A 17,010-nucleotide genomic window follows, 5' to 3' on the forward strand; every position below is an offset into this window, starting at 1 on the left:
ACCATGCCAGGGATATGGGGCGAATGGTCAGGAGGGCAGTGGATCATTCGGATCCAACAGACTACGCACTTCAAGTCATGCCGGACGGCACTACCATAAAATATTTTGAGGTCCCTGAAACGATTAACACTCGACTGCAGCATCACAGGGGACATGATGTGTTGGAATATGTCAATCCACAGGTCTGGGCGGAATACCCATCACAAGTGGGAAAGACAAATGTTACACCTATTAAGGTGATGATTAAGGATCATGTAAAGCTACCTTCCATTCGACAATACCCCCTGAAATCTCAAGCTGCTCCATCAATAGATAAATTAATTCAAGAGCTGTTGAAACAGGGTATTTTGGTCCCTTGCCAATCAGAATGTAACACCCCCATACTTGCTGTGCCTAAACCAGCCAAACCAGACCAGTACCGGATTTACGTTCAATCAATGCCATCGCATAGCCGTTACATGCTCTCACCCTCCAACAGGATATTACGGTGTATAGCTCCCACTCGGTCATCGCACTACTGAGGCAACTGCAGACTCAGCATCTTACCGCAGCTCGTCAGAATAGGTATGAGATATACATTTTGAACAATCCACGTCTGACATTTAAATACTGTACCACTATCAATCCAGCCTGTTTTCTTAGTGGTCCCCCTGTCCATGAAGACGCACCTGGCCACGACTGTTTAGCCTTGATTCAGGAAACTACCACAATAAGGGGCAATTTGAGTGACATTTCGTCAGAACAACCTGACATGATTATGTGTGGTCAAATATCCCACCGGGGTTTAGTTAATGACCTACTGCAGGCTCTCCTTATGCCCGCGCAGATTTCCATTATTGAATGCGCTGCCCACACGAATGGTACAACCCCAGTTGACGTTGGTAGTGAACGAGCAGATTGTGCAGCGCGGACAGCCGCGCAAATTCAGCAAGTGATGGTGCCTAAGATGTTAAGTCAGACTAAACGATCTACTATAAATATGTCTGCTTCTGACAAGTCAATGCCAACCATCCAAGACGTCATAAGGTTACAGGAGGACGCTCCTGAGAGTGATAAACAAATGTGGAAACGGTTAGGTTGTACATATGATTCTGTTTCCTCTTTATGGACCACGCCTGCACATCAGACTTGTATGTCTGATGTGCTGGCTTTATGGGTCATTGAATGTGTACACTTTGCAACTCATTGTGGGGCTCGAGGGACTAGTGATTTGTTGCTGGACACTTGGTGGCACCCTAAAATGCAGGGGTTGGCCCAAAGTATCAGTAATCGGTGTTTGATTTGTCAGCAATATAACACCGGAAAAGGTATCCCTTGTGGGAAGGGGCAAACCCCGTTGCCCAGTGGTCCCTTTGAGACGCTCCAAATGGATTACATTGAGTTGGAAAGGTGTCAATGTTACAAATATGTTTTGGTCATTGTGATGTGTTCAGCAGATGGGTCGAGGCGTATCCGACTATCGATAATAAAGCTGCTACTGTGGTTAAAGTCTTGATGAGGGAAATCATTCCCCGGTACGGTATACCAGCTCAGTTAAGTTCTGATAATGGGCCTCATTTTATTGGACAAATTAACAAGGAGTTTTGCTCCCAGTTGGGCATACGCCAGCAGTTACACTGTGCTTACAGACCGCAGGCGGCCGGGGTGGTTGAGAGACACAATCAGACCCTCAAAACTAAATTGGCTAAATTAAGAGCAGACACGGGACTGACATGGCTTAAATTGCTCCCCGTTGCCCTCTTCCAGCTGCGGGTTACACCTGCGGGACCGGCCCGGCTCTCTCCCGAGATTTTTTATGGCAGGCCTCTTAGAGCTCCCTGGAGCCTGCAGGTTCCCAGACTGGTTCAGTTTCATTAGATGACTGAAGAAATGACCGCCTATGTTCTAGCCCTTACGCAAGTGCTCAAGGAACTCCATGGCCAAGTCCGCGCGGCTCACCAGCCATTGCCCCAGTACCTAGCTCACTTTCAGTCCAGCCCGGTAGTTATGTCATGGTCAAAAATTGGACTAGGAAGGGGTCGGAGCCGCGATGGGACGGGCCCTTCCAAGTTCTCCTTACCACCCCCACAGCAGTTAAAGTGGAGGGGCGAAGTGCTTGGGTCCACCTACATCACTGTAAATTGAGTCCATCTCCACTACTGTAAAAGGTCGGATACTAACCTGCCTCCCTTCTCCAGTGCTATTTTACAGGTGTGGAGCATGATGGAGTGGCTACGCATCGTCTGTCTGATATTTGGCCTCACTTCGCTTGGCGTGTTATTGGCGATGGACATGGAAAAGGGGACTATTATGTATCTGTGTAGCCCCAACCAATCTACAAGGATACATCACCTATGCAAAGGTGATGTTCTTCGCTGCCCCCATATACGAGGACATGGTATCGACTCATGGAAGGTCATCAAAGTTAAGGAGAATGCAGGAGTCATGAAGCAGTTGCACCGGTCCCGGCGATAGGAAGGGAACATTATATGGACATTGCCTTGTTTTTGGAATACATGTAAATTTGATTTTGGATGTGTTCAGAGTGGTACAATAAAGGTAAAATCAGGCTGTCAGAAGAGTGTAGGAAGAGGCTATGAGAAAGAGAAAGGGACTAGAGAGAGGACGGGGCGTATGAGAAGGGAAGTACAGCTAGAACGTAGGTTACCGGGAGATACACTTAAGTTAGTTAAAGGCCAAACTGAGGAAAACCCGGGTAGTAAACCTTGGGAGCCCTCGAGGCAATAACCAAGGAGTTGTCTCAGCTACGGTTGTTTGCAACGCAGAACCGGTATGCTCTTGACTATCTTCTGGCCCGTGAGGGTGGGGTATGCACCATAGTACAGGGCAAGTGTATCATGGGAGTTCAGGACTTGACCGCTAACATTACTAAATTTATGGATTGCATACGGGATCACTTGGACGGGATGCAGGATCCTGGCTCTTGGGGTAACTGGGGATTTGGAGGATGGAAGGACTGGTTGATAAATATGGCCATGTATCTAGTGGTAGCTACCGGCTGCATCTTTGTGGGCCTGGCCATCCTTAACTGTGTGATGGGTAGAATGCGGGGTGCACTGGATCAGATCACCGCCCCAATCACCGAAAAAAAAATTTAACTGTTAAAATCCATGAGGGTGAGGCAGATGAAGGGGGGCTAAGACAGGAATTGGAAATGCAGCGACGGATCTTTTAGATGAGGAACCGTAGCTATGTATTGGATAGTTCGGTTATCATGGAATGATAAAAGGAGGGAATGACGAATGTGATATAAAATAGTTACTTTAGAGATACTAGTTAATGTAATGTAGAAATAAGCCACTTTGATTCTGGCAGTTAGGGAGAAAGGGATTTGAGACCGCATGGAAAAAGCAGGAAGAGGTGTGTCTATGAGAGTGATGCTGCATTGATAGGGGCCAGAGAAAGGGATTGGAAGTGAGCCAATCAGAATAGATCAAACAGGTCAGGAGGGATATAGGCTGACCTATGGGCGTCGAGTATGTGAAACTTGATACCATTTGAATTGATTTGCAGAGATCCCTTTGTTTCTTTGTTCATTCGCTTTCTGGGATATAGGAAACTGGATGTCTCTTATATTTCTATGAAATGAATCAAGCTTGCAAGCTAAATAAATAACTTCTTTTTACGTGCGAATCCATCTCAACTTTTATTGAGGCCAGACTGACAGAGAAAGAAATTTGGGAATCAACACTAGTGGAGTGGTGCAGCGACAACAATCTATCCCTCAATGCCAGCAAAACTAAAGAGCTGCATTGATTTCAGGAAGCAAAGTACTGTACACACCCCTGTCAGCATCAACAAGGTAGAGGTTGAGATGGTTAGCAGTTTCAAATTCCCAGGGGTACACATCTCCAAAAATCTGTCCTGGTCCACCTACGTTGACGCTACCACCAAGAAAGCACAACAGCACCTATACTTTCTCAGGAAACTAAGGAAATTCGGCATGTCCACATTAACCCTTACCAACTTTTACACATGCACCATAGAAAGCATCCTATCTGACTGCATCGCAGCCTGGTATGGCAACTGCTCGGCCCAGGATCGCAAGAAACTTCAGAGAGTCGTGAACACCGCCCAGTCCATCACACGAACCTGCCTCCCATCCATTGACTCCATTTACACCTCCCACTGCCTGGAAAAGCGGGCAGCATAATCAAAGACCTCTCCCACCCAGCCTACTCACTCTTCCAACGTCTTCCATCAGGCAGGAGATACAAAAGTCTGAGAACATGCACGAACAGACTCAAAAACAGCTTCTTCCCCGCTGTTACCAGACTCCTAAATGACCCTCTTATGGACTGATCTCATTAACACTACACCCCTGTATGCTTCACCTGATGCTGGTGTTTATGTAGTTACATTGTTTACCTTGTGTTGCCCTATTATGTATTTTCTTTTATTTCCTATTCTTTTCATGTACTTAATGATCTCTTAATGATCACAGAAAAACTTTTCACTGTACCTTGGTACACGTAACAATAAACAAAATCTAAATCCTCCCGTTGATTTATTTCTCATACCTTTGACTGACACTTTGAATTGTAAAAAAATTAAGCAGGCTGCATAAGCACTTCCTGTTAAGAGCAGGTAGGTACATTTATTGTTAGATGAGGTTGACGTATTTACACATTTAGACGCAGTATTGCATCTATTTGGAATTTATACATTTTCACGGAGGTGAAATGATGGGAAGAAGTTGATTCCTTCCTGCAATGCGGACAGTGACAACTCATGTACCTCTGGATAGGCACAGCAAGGACCAGCTGCGATTCAGAGCATCTCTGATAATATATCTTAATCCTGACGGACGAGGGAACGTCCATAATTTTATGCACTCAATCTACTGGCATCGAGACTGCTGAATTGGTGGCAATCTGTTCAGACCAGGTTTGTACCAATATCTGCTCACCTCTGGATTCATCCCTACTCCACAAAATGGGTTCCCATTGGAATGGTTGCAACATTGGAATTGATTTTTTTCTAAACCGGCATCGCCAAAAAAGAGAGTTTCCTGAATATGGAAGTCAACATTAAGGTACCAGCAAGGTGAGTAACTCATTCCTTTGATTAACCACACATTATAAGACACATGGCGCATCAGCTGTATCGTTCCTCGAGGGTAGAGCAGCAATCTTCGATATCTGGCTGCACATAAAGTGACAAGTGAGTTTGATTTGAAGTTAACTTTAGCAATACTTGCTGTGCCTATTCAGAAGGTACAACGCTTACAAAGCAATTTTAAGCCCTTTCCTTGACATGCAGGTGGAAAAAAAGTTGCATTTGTTCCCAACTGCCCCCCTTATCTCTATTGTACCATTACTGCAATTGATCCATATTTGAAATGGACTTACAGCTGGCATCAAAAAATCTCGAGTCATTTAACACCCGACTGGATACAGTAATGGGAGTGAACCGCAGATGGGCCGAGTGGCCTTTATCATCTCTTGTGATTGGCGCCTCAGTCTTTTCACTTATAAAAAGCATGAGTGAAACCAAAGGATTGTCTGATAATCGCCCAATTAGCCCAATGTCTAGTTTGCAATAATCTGGGATAGTGTGGCACTGATTTGGGTTTACTCTTTCCTCCTTTGACTGTTCTCCAAATGTCACTGCAGTTGTTTTGGATACCTCCTCAACAAGAAATCAAAGGTCATTATCTTCAGCTGGAGCAGCCGATTTAAGTTTTCTCTTTGTGCTGTCGGAGAGCCTGGAGGAAGACCTGCTTCACTTGACCCATTGTGTCATAGTATAATTTCAGGTCCTCTTCTTTGGCTTTTAAAGTGCTTTGCAGAGCCGTCTTTAAGGCTTCATTCTCATCCAGCTGTATGGCAAGTCTGAAATCAAAAAGATATCACAGCATTATTTTCAGATTAATCCACCAACATCAAATGAGAACTTGAGGGGACTGTGGAGAATGGAGATTATTGGTTCTCTCTACCAAAGAGCTGGCATTGGAATGACGGGCCAAGTGGTCTGATTCTGTGCCATTTCAGACTATAATTCTATGAGGTAGGTGTCAGCCATATCTTGGTTGCACACTGTCGCCTCGGAATTAGAATCATAAGATTTCAAGACCCATTCCACAGACTTAAACACGTAATTTGGGCTGATACGTTTTGTGCAGTATGGAAAGAGTGATATGTTTTGGATGAGATGTTGAAACCAAGGCCTCATCCAGTCGCTCAGCTGGACCTAAGTTTATAAGTTCATGAGATACAAATAGAATGAAATCCCTACAGTGCAGAAGGAGGCCATTCGGCTCATCGAGTCTGCACCAACCCTCTGAAAGAGCACTCCACACAAACCCACTTTCCTGCCTTTTCCTATAACCCTTTAACCTAACCTACACATCCCTGGACACCAGGGGTCAATTTAGCACGGCCAACCCACCTAACCTGCACATCTTTGGACTGTGGGAGGAAACCCACGCGGACACTGGGAGAAAGTGCAAAGTCCACACAGACAGTCACCAGAGGCCGGAATTGAACCCGGGTCCCTAGCGCTGTGAGGCAGCATGTACTAACCACTGTGCTACCATGCTGCCCGGAGTAGAATTCAGCCATTTGGCCCATCAAGTCTGCTCCACCATTCGATCATGGCTGATCTCATCCTGGCCTTAACTCCACCATTCTACACACTAAGGGGCAATTTTAGCATGGCCAAGCCACCTAATCTGCACATCTTTGGACTGTGGGAGGAAACTGGAGCATCTGGAGGAAATCCATGCAGACCTGGGGAGACCGTACAAACTCCACACAGACAGTCACCCAAGGCGGGTCCCTGGCGCTGTGAGGCAGCAGTGCTACCGTGCTGCCCCATTTTTAATAGTCATTTATCTCATTGTTGCTTTTGGAATCTTGCTGTGAGCAAATTGGCTGTCGTGTTTGCCTACATTACAACAATGTTTAGATTTTAAAAGCACTTCACTGGCTACGAAGCACTTTGATCAGTGAAAAGTTCTATATAAATGCAAGTTATTTTTCTTTCTCGAGTTCTTGGGAAAGAAACCAAGACTGTTGCTGAAATCACGCAGATTGGAAATTTGACATTAAAAAACAAAATGTAGGAAATACACAGCAGGGCCACCAGCATCTGAAAGAGAAACGCAGGTTTTCAATTTTGGATGAGATCTTTCCATCCTCTTCAGCTACCTTCCCAGATTTAGCATTCTTATTTTTAACTTTCACTTTAGTCTGAACAATGGAACAAAAAAAAAGCCAGAACATCAGAATCAGATCTGGGGCGCTAATAAAATGTTTGTTCCTTGTACTGCGCAGTACTCCATTAAAACGGAGGTTCCTTTTCCGATTCATTGGGGTAAGACTTGACTGAGGAACGACCGCATAATATCAGAATAAAGTTATTATATGTGCACAGTGTGGTTTTGAAAAATTGAAATGAAAGGAAAATCGCTTATTGTCACAAGTAGACGTCAAATGAAGTTACTGTGAAAAGCCCCTAGTCGCCACATTCCAGCGCCTGTTCAGGGAGGCTGATACGGGAATTGAACCTGCGCTGCTGGCCTGCCTGGGTCTGCTTTAAAAGCCAGCGATTTAGCCCACTGTGCTAAATCAGCCCCATATTATATGTTAAGCGATTCATCGGACTTTAAATACAGAAATAAAAACAATTGTTTCTAGCATTTGACAGACAACCAGCAGCTTATTACCAACTTCTCAAGGGCAATTAGGGATGAAATACTGGTCTTGCTAACAACACCCACATACCGTGAAAGAACAAAAACAATTGCAAAATAGGTGGTACAGCTGAGAAAGTCAGCTTTTTTTTCTCCTTTTTAATACATTTAGACTACCCAATTATTTTTTTCCCCCCAATTAAGGGCCAATTTAGTGTAGCCAATCCACCTAACCTGCACATCTTAGGGTTGTGGGGGTGAAACCCACGCAGACATGGGAATTAAAATGCGAGAGAGATTTATTTCCATTCTCTAAACTCCAGCTAAGTACAATATTTCTGCAATATTTGTTTTAATTCAAGGGTAAAGAAAGTCCATAATCATCCACAATATTAATTAAGAAAAATACATTCTACATTCACTTACTGTGTGTTCTATTCATAGGAATTCAAAACATTAATACAAGAAACTGCTCCAGCACAATACTCTTGTCCAAAATAATAATCTTTATTAGTGTCACAAAAAGGCTTACATTAACACTGCAATGAAGTTACTTTGAAAATCCCCTAGTCGCCAAAGGTCCAAAAGGACAGTAAGAGTGAAATATCCAATTGATAGCCAATGTCTGTAACCAACATGACTACTCATAGACCAGAACCTCCCATTGTAACTCCCCGTTCTCTGACCACATTCACAACGTACCCTCAGAATAAGCACTGGTGGTCAGAGCTGTAAATACATACCAAGAGTGGTGCATTTCGGAGTCACTGCCAATCAGGTACTGGCAAGTCAGTCCCAGTTTGGCATCTTGCGTCAGATGCAAGGTTGCATTTGCACAAGGTTCATTTCAAATGGCTCAATCTGCACGAGACACCCCATGAGCTGCAATTTCATATTTTGTCCCAAACAAAAACAGAGAATACTGGACAATCTCAACAGGCCTGACAGCAACTGTGGAGAGGAAAAGGAGCTAACGTTTCGAGTCTGGATGACTTTGACAAAGGGACATCCAGACTCGAAACGTTAGCCCCCTTTTCGCTCCACAGATGCTGTCAGACCTGCTGAGATTGTCCAGTATTTTCTGGTTTTGTTTCAGATTCCAGCATCCGCAGTAATTATCTTCATATTTTGTCCAGTAGTTTTGTCAAAAAACAGTAAGAAGTCTTACAACACCAGGTTAAAGTCCAATAGGTTTGTTTTGAATCACGAGCTGACTCACCTGAGGAAGGAGCTGTGCTCCGAAAGCTAGTGATTCAAAACAAACCTGTTGGACTTTAACCTGGTGTTGTAAGACTTCTTACTGTGTTCACCCCAGTCCAACGTTGGCATTTCCACATCTTAACAAAAAACATTTCAGGAACATAGTGATAAAATTATCCTACCATATTCAGGTAGCAGTGCTACATTGCACACCAGAGCAAATCTGCACAAGGACACAGACCCCTTGAAAATATAAACATGGACTTGCATAGCCGCACGATTCGGCAGCTCCCGCGAACACGGACTTTCGGGCTCGGTAGAAGAGCCCCAACGGAATTTTTTTTTTTACAGCCAACCCGTGGGGAAGAGAGGAGAGAGGTCCCCTACTAACTTGTATGGACCGGACCCGCAGCGAAACGGCCAAAAAAGTGGCATTGGAGCAGCGGGAGAAGAGAGGGAAAACAAGCAAAATGGCGGCGATCGGGGACAAAGAGGAGATGCAGGAATTCATCAAGCGCTGCCTCAAGGAGCTGCGTAAGGAGATGGTGGCGCCTATGTTGGCAATAATTGAAGGATTTGGGGCAACCCAGAAAGCCCACGAGGTGAAGATCCAGGAGATCCAGGAAAAAGTGAGTGAGAATGAGGATGAGCTCTTGGGCCTGGCGGTGAAAGTGGAGCGGCACGAGGCGCTACACAAGACGTGGGCGGGAAGACTCGAAGACCTGGAGAACAGGTCGAGGAGAAATAATCTGAGGATCCTGGGTCTCCCAGAAGGGGTGGAGGGGGCCGACGCCACGGCATATGCGGGCACAATGATCGGGGCGCTGATGACTGCGGAGGCCCCCCCAGGGTTGCTGGAGCTGGAAGGGGCGCACCGGGTGCTGGCGAGGAAGCCCAAGGCAAATGAGCCACCAAGGGCGATGGTGGTGAGATTTCACCGGTTTACGGACAGAGAGAGGGACCTGAAATGGGCCAAGAAGGAGCGGAGCAGCAGGTGGGACAATGCTGAGATCAGAATATACCCGGACTGGAGCACGGAGATCGCTAAGCGGAGAGCGGGTTTCAACCGGGCCAAAGCGGTGTTGCATCGGAAAGGAGTGAAATTTGGAATGTTGCAGCCAGCGCAACTGTGGGTTACACATAATGGCCAACACCACTACTTCGAAGCGCCCGAAGAGGCGTGGACCTTTATACTAACTGAAAAGTTGGACTCTAATTGAGGGTTTGTGAGGGTGGGGGGTGTTTGAGGGTTGAAGTATGATGGTTGTTGGATATAGGGGGGCAATCACGCGCAGGGAATGTTATATGGGCTGGGAGAGAGAGACAAGGCCGCGACAGGAGATGCACCGGGGGGGGGGGCGGGGGGGGGAGGCTTTGGAAAGCGCGGGTTTTTTTCCCCGCGTGCGGGAAGAAAGGCGGGAAGGGGAACAAAGGAACGTATATTGACGGGGATACTCCCACACGGGGGGGGGGGGGGGGGGGGGGGGGGGGGTCCAAAGGGGTGGCGGGGGAAGCCAGGATCAGCAGGAGTCAGCTGACTTAAGGGAGTGATATGGGGGGAGCAAAAAAGCTAGACAGGGATCTAGCGGGGGGTAGGGGGGGGGGAAGAGGGGAAAGGGTTGCTGCTGCACTGGCCGAAAGGGAATGGGACACAGAAGAGGTGGTCGGGTGAGGGGCCTGAATAGGCCGGTGAAGAGGGCTCGAGTGTTCGCGCACTTGAAGGGCCTGAAGCAGACGTGGCTATGCTCCACGAGACACACCTGAAGGTGGCGGACCAGGTTAGGTTAAGAAGGGGATGGGTAGGACAGGTATTTCACTCGGGACTGGACGCGAAAAATAGAGGGGTGGCAATTCTGGTGGGAAAGCATGTGTCATTTGAGGCCAAGACTATCGTAGTGGATAATGGAGGGAGATATGTGATGGTGAGTGGTAGGTTGCAAGGGACGTGGGTGGTTTTGGTAAATGTATACGCCCCGAACTGGGATGATGCTGGATTCATGAAGTGCATGTTGGGGCGCATTCCGGACCTGGAGGTAGGAGGACTGATAATGGGAGGGGACTTCAACACAGTGCTGGATCCAGCACTAGACCGCTCCAGATCAAGGACGGGAAAGAGGCCGGTGGCGGCTCAGGAGGTTTATGGATCAGATGGGGGGAGTGGACCCATGGAGGTTTGCAAGACCGCAGGCCAGGGAATTTTCTTTCTTTTCCCACGTGCACAAGGCCTACTCCCGGATAGATTTCTTTGTTCTGGGCAGGGCGCTCATCCCGAGGGTGGAGGGGACGGAGTATTCGGCCATAGCCGTTTTGGACCATGCCCTGCACTGGGTGGAAATGGGGCTGGGAGAGGAGAGGGACCAACGCCCGATGTGGCGGCTGGACGTGGGACTGCTGGCAGGTGAGGTGGTGTGTGGGAAGGTGAGGGGGTGTATCGTAAGGTACTTGGAGGCCAACGACAACGGGGAGGTGCGAGTGGGGGTGGTATGGGAGGCGTTGAAGGCGGTGATCAGGGGAGAGCTAATCTCCGTCAGGGCTCATAGGGAGAAGGCAGAGGGCATGGAAAGGGAGAGGTTAGTGGGGGAGATTATGCGAGTGGACAGGAGATACGCAGAGGCCCCGGAGGAAAGATTACTTGGGGAAAGGCGACGGCTCCAGACGGAGTTTGACCTATTGACCACGGGGAAGGCGGAGGCACAGTGGAGGAAGGCGCAAGGGGCGACCTACTAGTACGGGGAAAAGGCCAGTCGGATGCTGGCACACCAGCTCCGTAAGGATGGCAGCGAGGGAAATAGGGGGAATCAAAGATGAAGGGGGAGCCACGGTTCAGAGTGCAATGAACATAAACAAGGTATTCAAGGCCTTCTATGAAGAGCTATACAGATCCCAGCCCCCATGGGGGGAAGAGGGGATGAGAAGATTCCTGGACCAACTGCGGTTCCCGAGGGTGGAGGAGCAAGAGGTGGCTGGTTTGGGGGCACCAATCGGGTTGGAGGAGCTGAGTAGGGGTTTGGGGAGCATGCAGGCGGGGAAGGCCCCGGGGCCGGATGGGTTCCCGGTGGAGTTCTACAGAAAGTATGTGGACCTGTTGGCCCCGCTACTAGTGAGGACCTTTAACGAGGCAAGAGAGGAGGGGACCCTGCCCCCGACAATGTCGGAGGCAACAATGTCCTTGATTCTGAAGCGAGACAAGGACCCACTGCAATGTGGATCGTACAGGCCGATTTCGCTCCTTAATGTGGACGCTAAGTTATTGGCAAAGGTGCTGGCCACGAGGATTGAGGACTGTGTCCCGGGGGTGATTCATGAGGACCAGACGGGATTCGTAAAGGGCAGGCAATGAAATACCAATGTGCGGCAGCTCTTAAACGTGATAATGATGACATTGGAGGAGGGAGAGGCGGAGATTGTGGCAGCTACGGACGCGGAAAAGGCCTTTGACCGAATAGAGTGGGAGTACCTCTGGGAGGTGTTGCGTAGGTTTGGGTTCGGGGGAGGGTTTATTAGCTGGGTTAAGCTCCTTTACAGCGCCCCGGTGGCTAGTGTGGTGACAAACCGGCGGAGGTCGGAGTACTTTCGGCTGTACTGAGGAACGAGGCAGGGATGCCCCCTGTCCCCCCTGTTGTTTGCATTGGCGATCAAACCCTTGGCCATATCACTGAGGGAGTCTAATAAATGGAGGGGGGTGGTCCGCGGGGGAGAAGAGGATCGGGTGTCGCTATACGCGGATGACCTGCTGCTGTACGTGGCGGACCCAATGGAGGGGATGGTGGAGTTCATGCAGACTCTGAGGGAGTTTGGGGAGTTCTCGGGCTATAAGCTCAATGTAGGGAAGAGTGAGCTTTTTGTACTACAGGCAGGGGACCAAGAAAGAGGGATAGGGGACCTACCGCTGAGGAGGGCGGTGGGGAGTTTTCGGTATCTGGGGATCCAGATAGCCAAGAGTTGGGGGGCCCTACACAAATTGAATCTGACGAGGTTGGTGGACCAAATGGAGGTGGACTTCAAAAGATGGGACATAGTGCCGCTCTCGTTGACGGGTAGAGTGCAGTCGGTCAAAATGGTGGTCCTTCCGAGGTTCTTGTTTGTGTTTCAGTGCCTTCCCATCGTGATCACCAAGGGCTTTTTCAAGAGAGTAGGTAGGAGTATTATGGGGTTTGTGTGGGCGAATAAGACCCCGAGGGTAAGGAGAGGGTTCCTGGAACGCAGTAGGGACCGAGGAGGGCTGGCGCTGCCAAACCTAGGGAGCTACTACTGGGCAGCAAATGTGGCGATGATCCGCAAGTGGGTTATGGAGGGAGAGGGGGCGGCATGGAAGAGGATGGAGATGGCGTCCTGTAAAGGAACGAGCTTGGGGGCATTGGTGACGGCACCGCTGCCGCTCTTGCCATCAAAGTATACCACGAGCCCGGTGGTGGCGGCAATGTTAAGGGGCCAGTGGGAGCCTCGGTGTGGTCCCCGATCAGGGGTAACCACCGGTTTGTCCCGGGGAAGATGGACGTGGGGTTTCAGGGCTGGCATCGGGAGGGGATTAGAAGAATGGGGGACCTGTTCATTGACGGGACATTTGCGAGCCTAGGGGCACTGGAGGAGAAGTTTGAGTTACCCCCGGGAAATGCATTTAGATATATGCAGGTGAGGGCTTTTGTGAGGCGACAGGTCAGGGAATTCCCGTTGCTCCCGGCACAAGAAATTCAAGACAGGGTGATCTCGGGTGTATGGGTCGGGGAGGGAAAGGTTTCGGCAATACACCAAGAGATGAAAGAAGAGGGGGAAGCCCTAGCAGAAGAGTTGAAGGGTAAATGGGAGGAGGAGTTGGGGGAGGAGATCGAGGAAGGTTTGTGGGCTGATGCCCTGGGTAGGGTTAATTTCTCCTCCTCATGTGCCAGGCTCAGCCTGATACAATTTAAGGTGGTTCACAGAGCGCACTTGACGGGGGCGAGATTGAGTAGGTTCTTTGGGGTAGAGGACAGATGTGGAAGGTGTTCAGGGAGTCCGGCGAACCATGTCCACATGTTTTGGTCATGCCCGGCACTGGAGGGGTTCTGGAGAGGAGTGGCGGGAGCAATATCTCAGGTGGTGAAAGTCCGGGTCAAGCCATGCTAGGGGCTAGCAATATTCGGAATAGTGGATGAGCCGGGAGTGCAGGAGGCGAAAGAGGCCGGCATTCTGGCCTTTGCGTCCCTCGTAGCCCGGCGAAGGATCTTGCTAATGTGGAAGGAGGCGAAGCCTCCCAGCGTGGAGGCCTGGATAAACGACATGGCTGGGTTCATAAAGCTGGAGAGGATTAAGTTTGCCTTGAGAGGGTCTGCGGAGGGGTTCTACAGGCGGTGGCAACCGTTCCTAGACTACCTCGCAGAGCGTTAGAGGAAGGTCGGTCAGCAGCAGCAGCAACCCTGGGGAGGGGAGGGGGGGAACGAGAGATTGTTTGAGAGGATGGATGAGCAGGAGATAACATGGAGGGTGGGGGAAACTGGCACGTGCGGGCGAGAGCCAGTGTATAAAGCTATGTAAATATACCATTTTGCCATGTATATATCTTGCTCAGTGCGATTTTGTGTTATTTTGTTACGGGGGTTATTGTTTGTAAGGGGAAAAAATTGTGTTGTTAAAAAACTTTAATAAATATATTTAAAAGAAAAGAAAATATAAACATCATCTTACCGTGTATTCAGTTCTTCTACTTGAATATCTATGGTCGATGGCCTCCCTAGAGGCAGATCCCCGCTGCCGCATAGGTTCTGGCACTGACGGTTGATTATGGATGGACCTTCATTTAGGAAAACAGGATAGCTATACGAGTTTTACTTTGACATTGATCAGAGAGACAGTGGGGGTACAATTTGACCGTGTACAGGTTCTCAAAACAGGCGGTACATGACACCAGCTGCCTGTTATATGTCCCGTCCTTTGTCTTCAACAGAATAAAACATCAGGCATGTTGTACAACAGGCAGCAGATGCAATTCCGCCTGTTTTGCTACCCTCGCCAATGTCCAATTTCACCTCTGCAGAGCCGCTTGCTCTTTAACAGCCATGAGAATAAAAGATTTTAGTTTAACATTATGTCCCATCACACCTGGCTTCCTGCCACCTGAAAATAAATCAGAATTAACATCCAGATCTGCGACAGTTAGAGAGAAAAAAAAGAGAAACTGGTTTTCTCTGTTAAGAGAGGGGACACTGCGGAACTGTAGATCAAACCGGATAGACAAAGGTAAAATATGCAGTACAATATCATGAAACACTTTGATAAAAGAAAAAAAAGATGCAGGTTCAAAATGATGACAGGTAAAGTTCGAGTTTCTTCACAAGGAGGCATTAGTATTTGGGGTGGACGCCTGGGGGAGGGTCAGGTGGGAAAATCCTTGGACTCATTTGAGAAACACTTGATGCTGGGGGTGGTGTAAATTGATGTGCTGGGTTGGGCAGAATAACATTTCTCATCCTGGTTGATTTTCAGGTATTGTCTGTTGCCTGTATCCCAACTAGCCCCAATCACCCCTGTGCTCACTGATCTATATTGGCTACAGGTGCAGTAATGCCTGGAATTTAAAATTTGTATTTAATTGTTTAACTCCCTCTCTAACCCTAGCCTGACAACACACTGAAAACTCTGCGCTCTCAAATTCTAGCCTTTTTTGAATTCCTGATTGATCTTCGTCACATCACCATTGGCGGCCACGCTTTCAGCTGCCTACACCCCAAACTCTCGGATTCCCTCCATAAACCTCTCCATCTCGGAAAATCTCTCTCTTTGATCCGCTGCTCCTATGTTTCTTTCTGCAACTCGGTGTAAGATTCTGTCTGCTTACACACCAGTGCGGAGCAGCATTGTGATGTTACTGCGATATAGGTGCAAGTTGTTTTTATTGATCTTGTGGGAAAACAAAATCAATATGATTATTACATTTGTAATTCTTTGCTGAAAGCGAGAATGTTAATCTACTATGGATTCAGCAACCATTTTCAGAGACTTCTCTGCTGCTCCGATTCTGACAGGGAAGAAAAATCCCGACTGTACCAGTGCAGTCAATTTCCTGCATCATCTGTCCTTGGATTTGTGTGTGTGTGTGTGTGTGTGTGTGTTTGGGGGGGGGGTTAGTGTTGCGCTGCAGACAGCTACCTGTAGTTAATCTGATTGATATATGGACAACCAGAAAAAGCTGCGCTCTAACCAGACAGTTACCTCTTCCTCTACTGCAGAGCTCTGTTATTAAGCGAACATATCTTGTAAAGACACCTCGTTAGCTGTGCTTGTAGAATCAAGCTACCTGCTTATATTTAGTCTCCGAGAGTCTATTTCTTTTTAAAATGACTGTTACTCTAAGCTGCACAACTTCCATGATAAGAATGTAAACATTCCGGACATTTGTCATCGAAAACAGTAAAAGCGAGCGAAGCTTTGCCACTTCATCACCCACCATCCGGTCAGCCCACCCATTGCAAATATAGTTACGGAATCAGAATCACAGAATTGTTACGGTGCAGGAAGAGTCCCTTCAGCCCATCGTGTCTGCCCCAGCTCTCCAAATGAACATCATGACTTAGTGCCTTTTCCCCGTACCCCTGCACATTATTATTATGACGACGTTAGAATAGGAACAATCACTCTGCAAGTCACCTTCGTGCCATCCAAACTGCTTGCTTTGTGTTGCCGCCTGCTGACAACACCAAACGCAAACAGGGGGCAAGATAAGGTCAGAGCAGGATATTGATCTAACGCTCCAGCTCTCGTGCGTAAATAGCTGATAAAAAAAGCACCAAGCAGCTTAAGTGTCTCAATAATTAATGCTCCCGCATTACAGAAGTAACTGGAAAAATAGTCTTGCATTAGTTCCACTGATGGTGCAGCCACTTTGTCCAGCGAGTGCAGCAAGGTCACAGATGCCATGTCTGGCCTGTGCCAATCCCCACATCTGAGCCAAATAGGCGGTGCAGACAGTACAAATTAGTTTTAGGATGCCAGGTGTAAAACGTGGAATCTGCTACTGTACACCACTCCTTTCCAGAACTGTGCTTGAGGAGGAATTTTAACCCAACTCTCTGGGCGTAAGATTTTACGTTGGATGGAACAGCGGTCTTACACTCAGTCGAAAATTACTACTCTTCATGGATAGTAAAGCTGAGTGGAGGTGTAAGATCACCACTACGTCCCATCAATGTCCACGTGAGCAG

The 17,010-nt window shown here is 48.0% G+C and overlaps 1 protein-coding gene across 3 annotated transcripts in view; it reads right to left on the minus strand.

Annotated features, from left to right (window-relative positions):
• Positions 1-4,571: 4,571 nt before the first annotated feature.
• ccdc13 (coiled-coil domain containing 13) overlaps positions 4,572-17,010 on the minus strand; it is a 90,768-nt gene continuing 78,329 nt past the window's right edge. For 2 of the 3 annotated variants that reach the window (XM_072508111.1, XM_072508109.1), the window contains 2 exons: positions 14,498-14,603; positions 4,572-5,834 (listed from right to left, as the gene is read on the minus strand). In XM_072508111.1, coding sequence (XP_072364212.1) covers positions 5,678-5,834; positions 14,498-14,603 — 263 coding nt within the window. In that variant the 3' untranslated portion in view covers positions 4,572-5,677. The remainder of the gene's footprint in view (positions 5,835-14,497; positions 14,604-17,010) is intronic. The other variant, XM_072508110.1, reaches the window with a different exon arrangement.

Source organism: Scyliorhinus torazame, chromosome 6 (assembly GCF_047496885.1).
Source record: "Scyliorhinus torazame isolate Kashiwa2021f chromosome 6, sScyTor2.1, whole genome shotgun sequence".
In the NCBI taxonomy this organism is placed as follows: domain Eukaryota; kingdom Metazoa; phylum Chordata; class Chondrichthyes; order Carcharhiniformes; family Scyliorhinidae; genus Scyliorhinus; species Scyliorhinus torazame.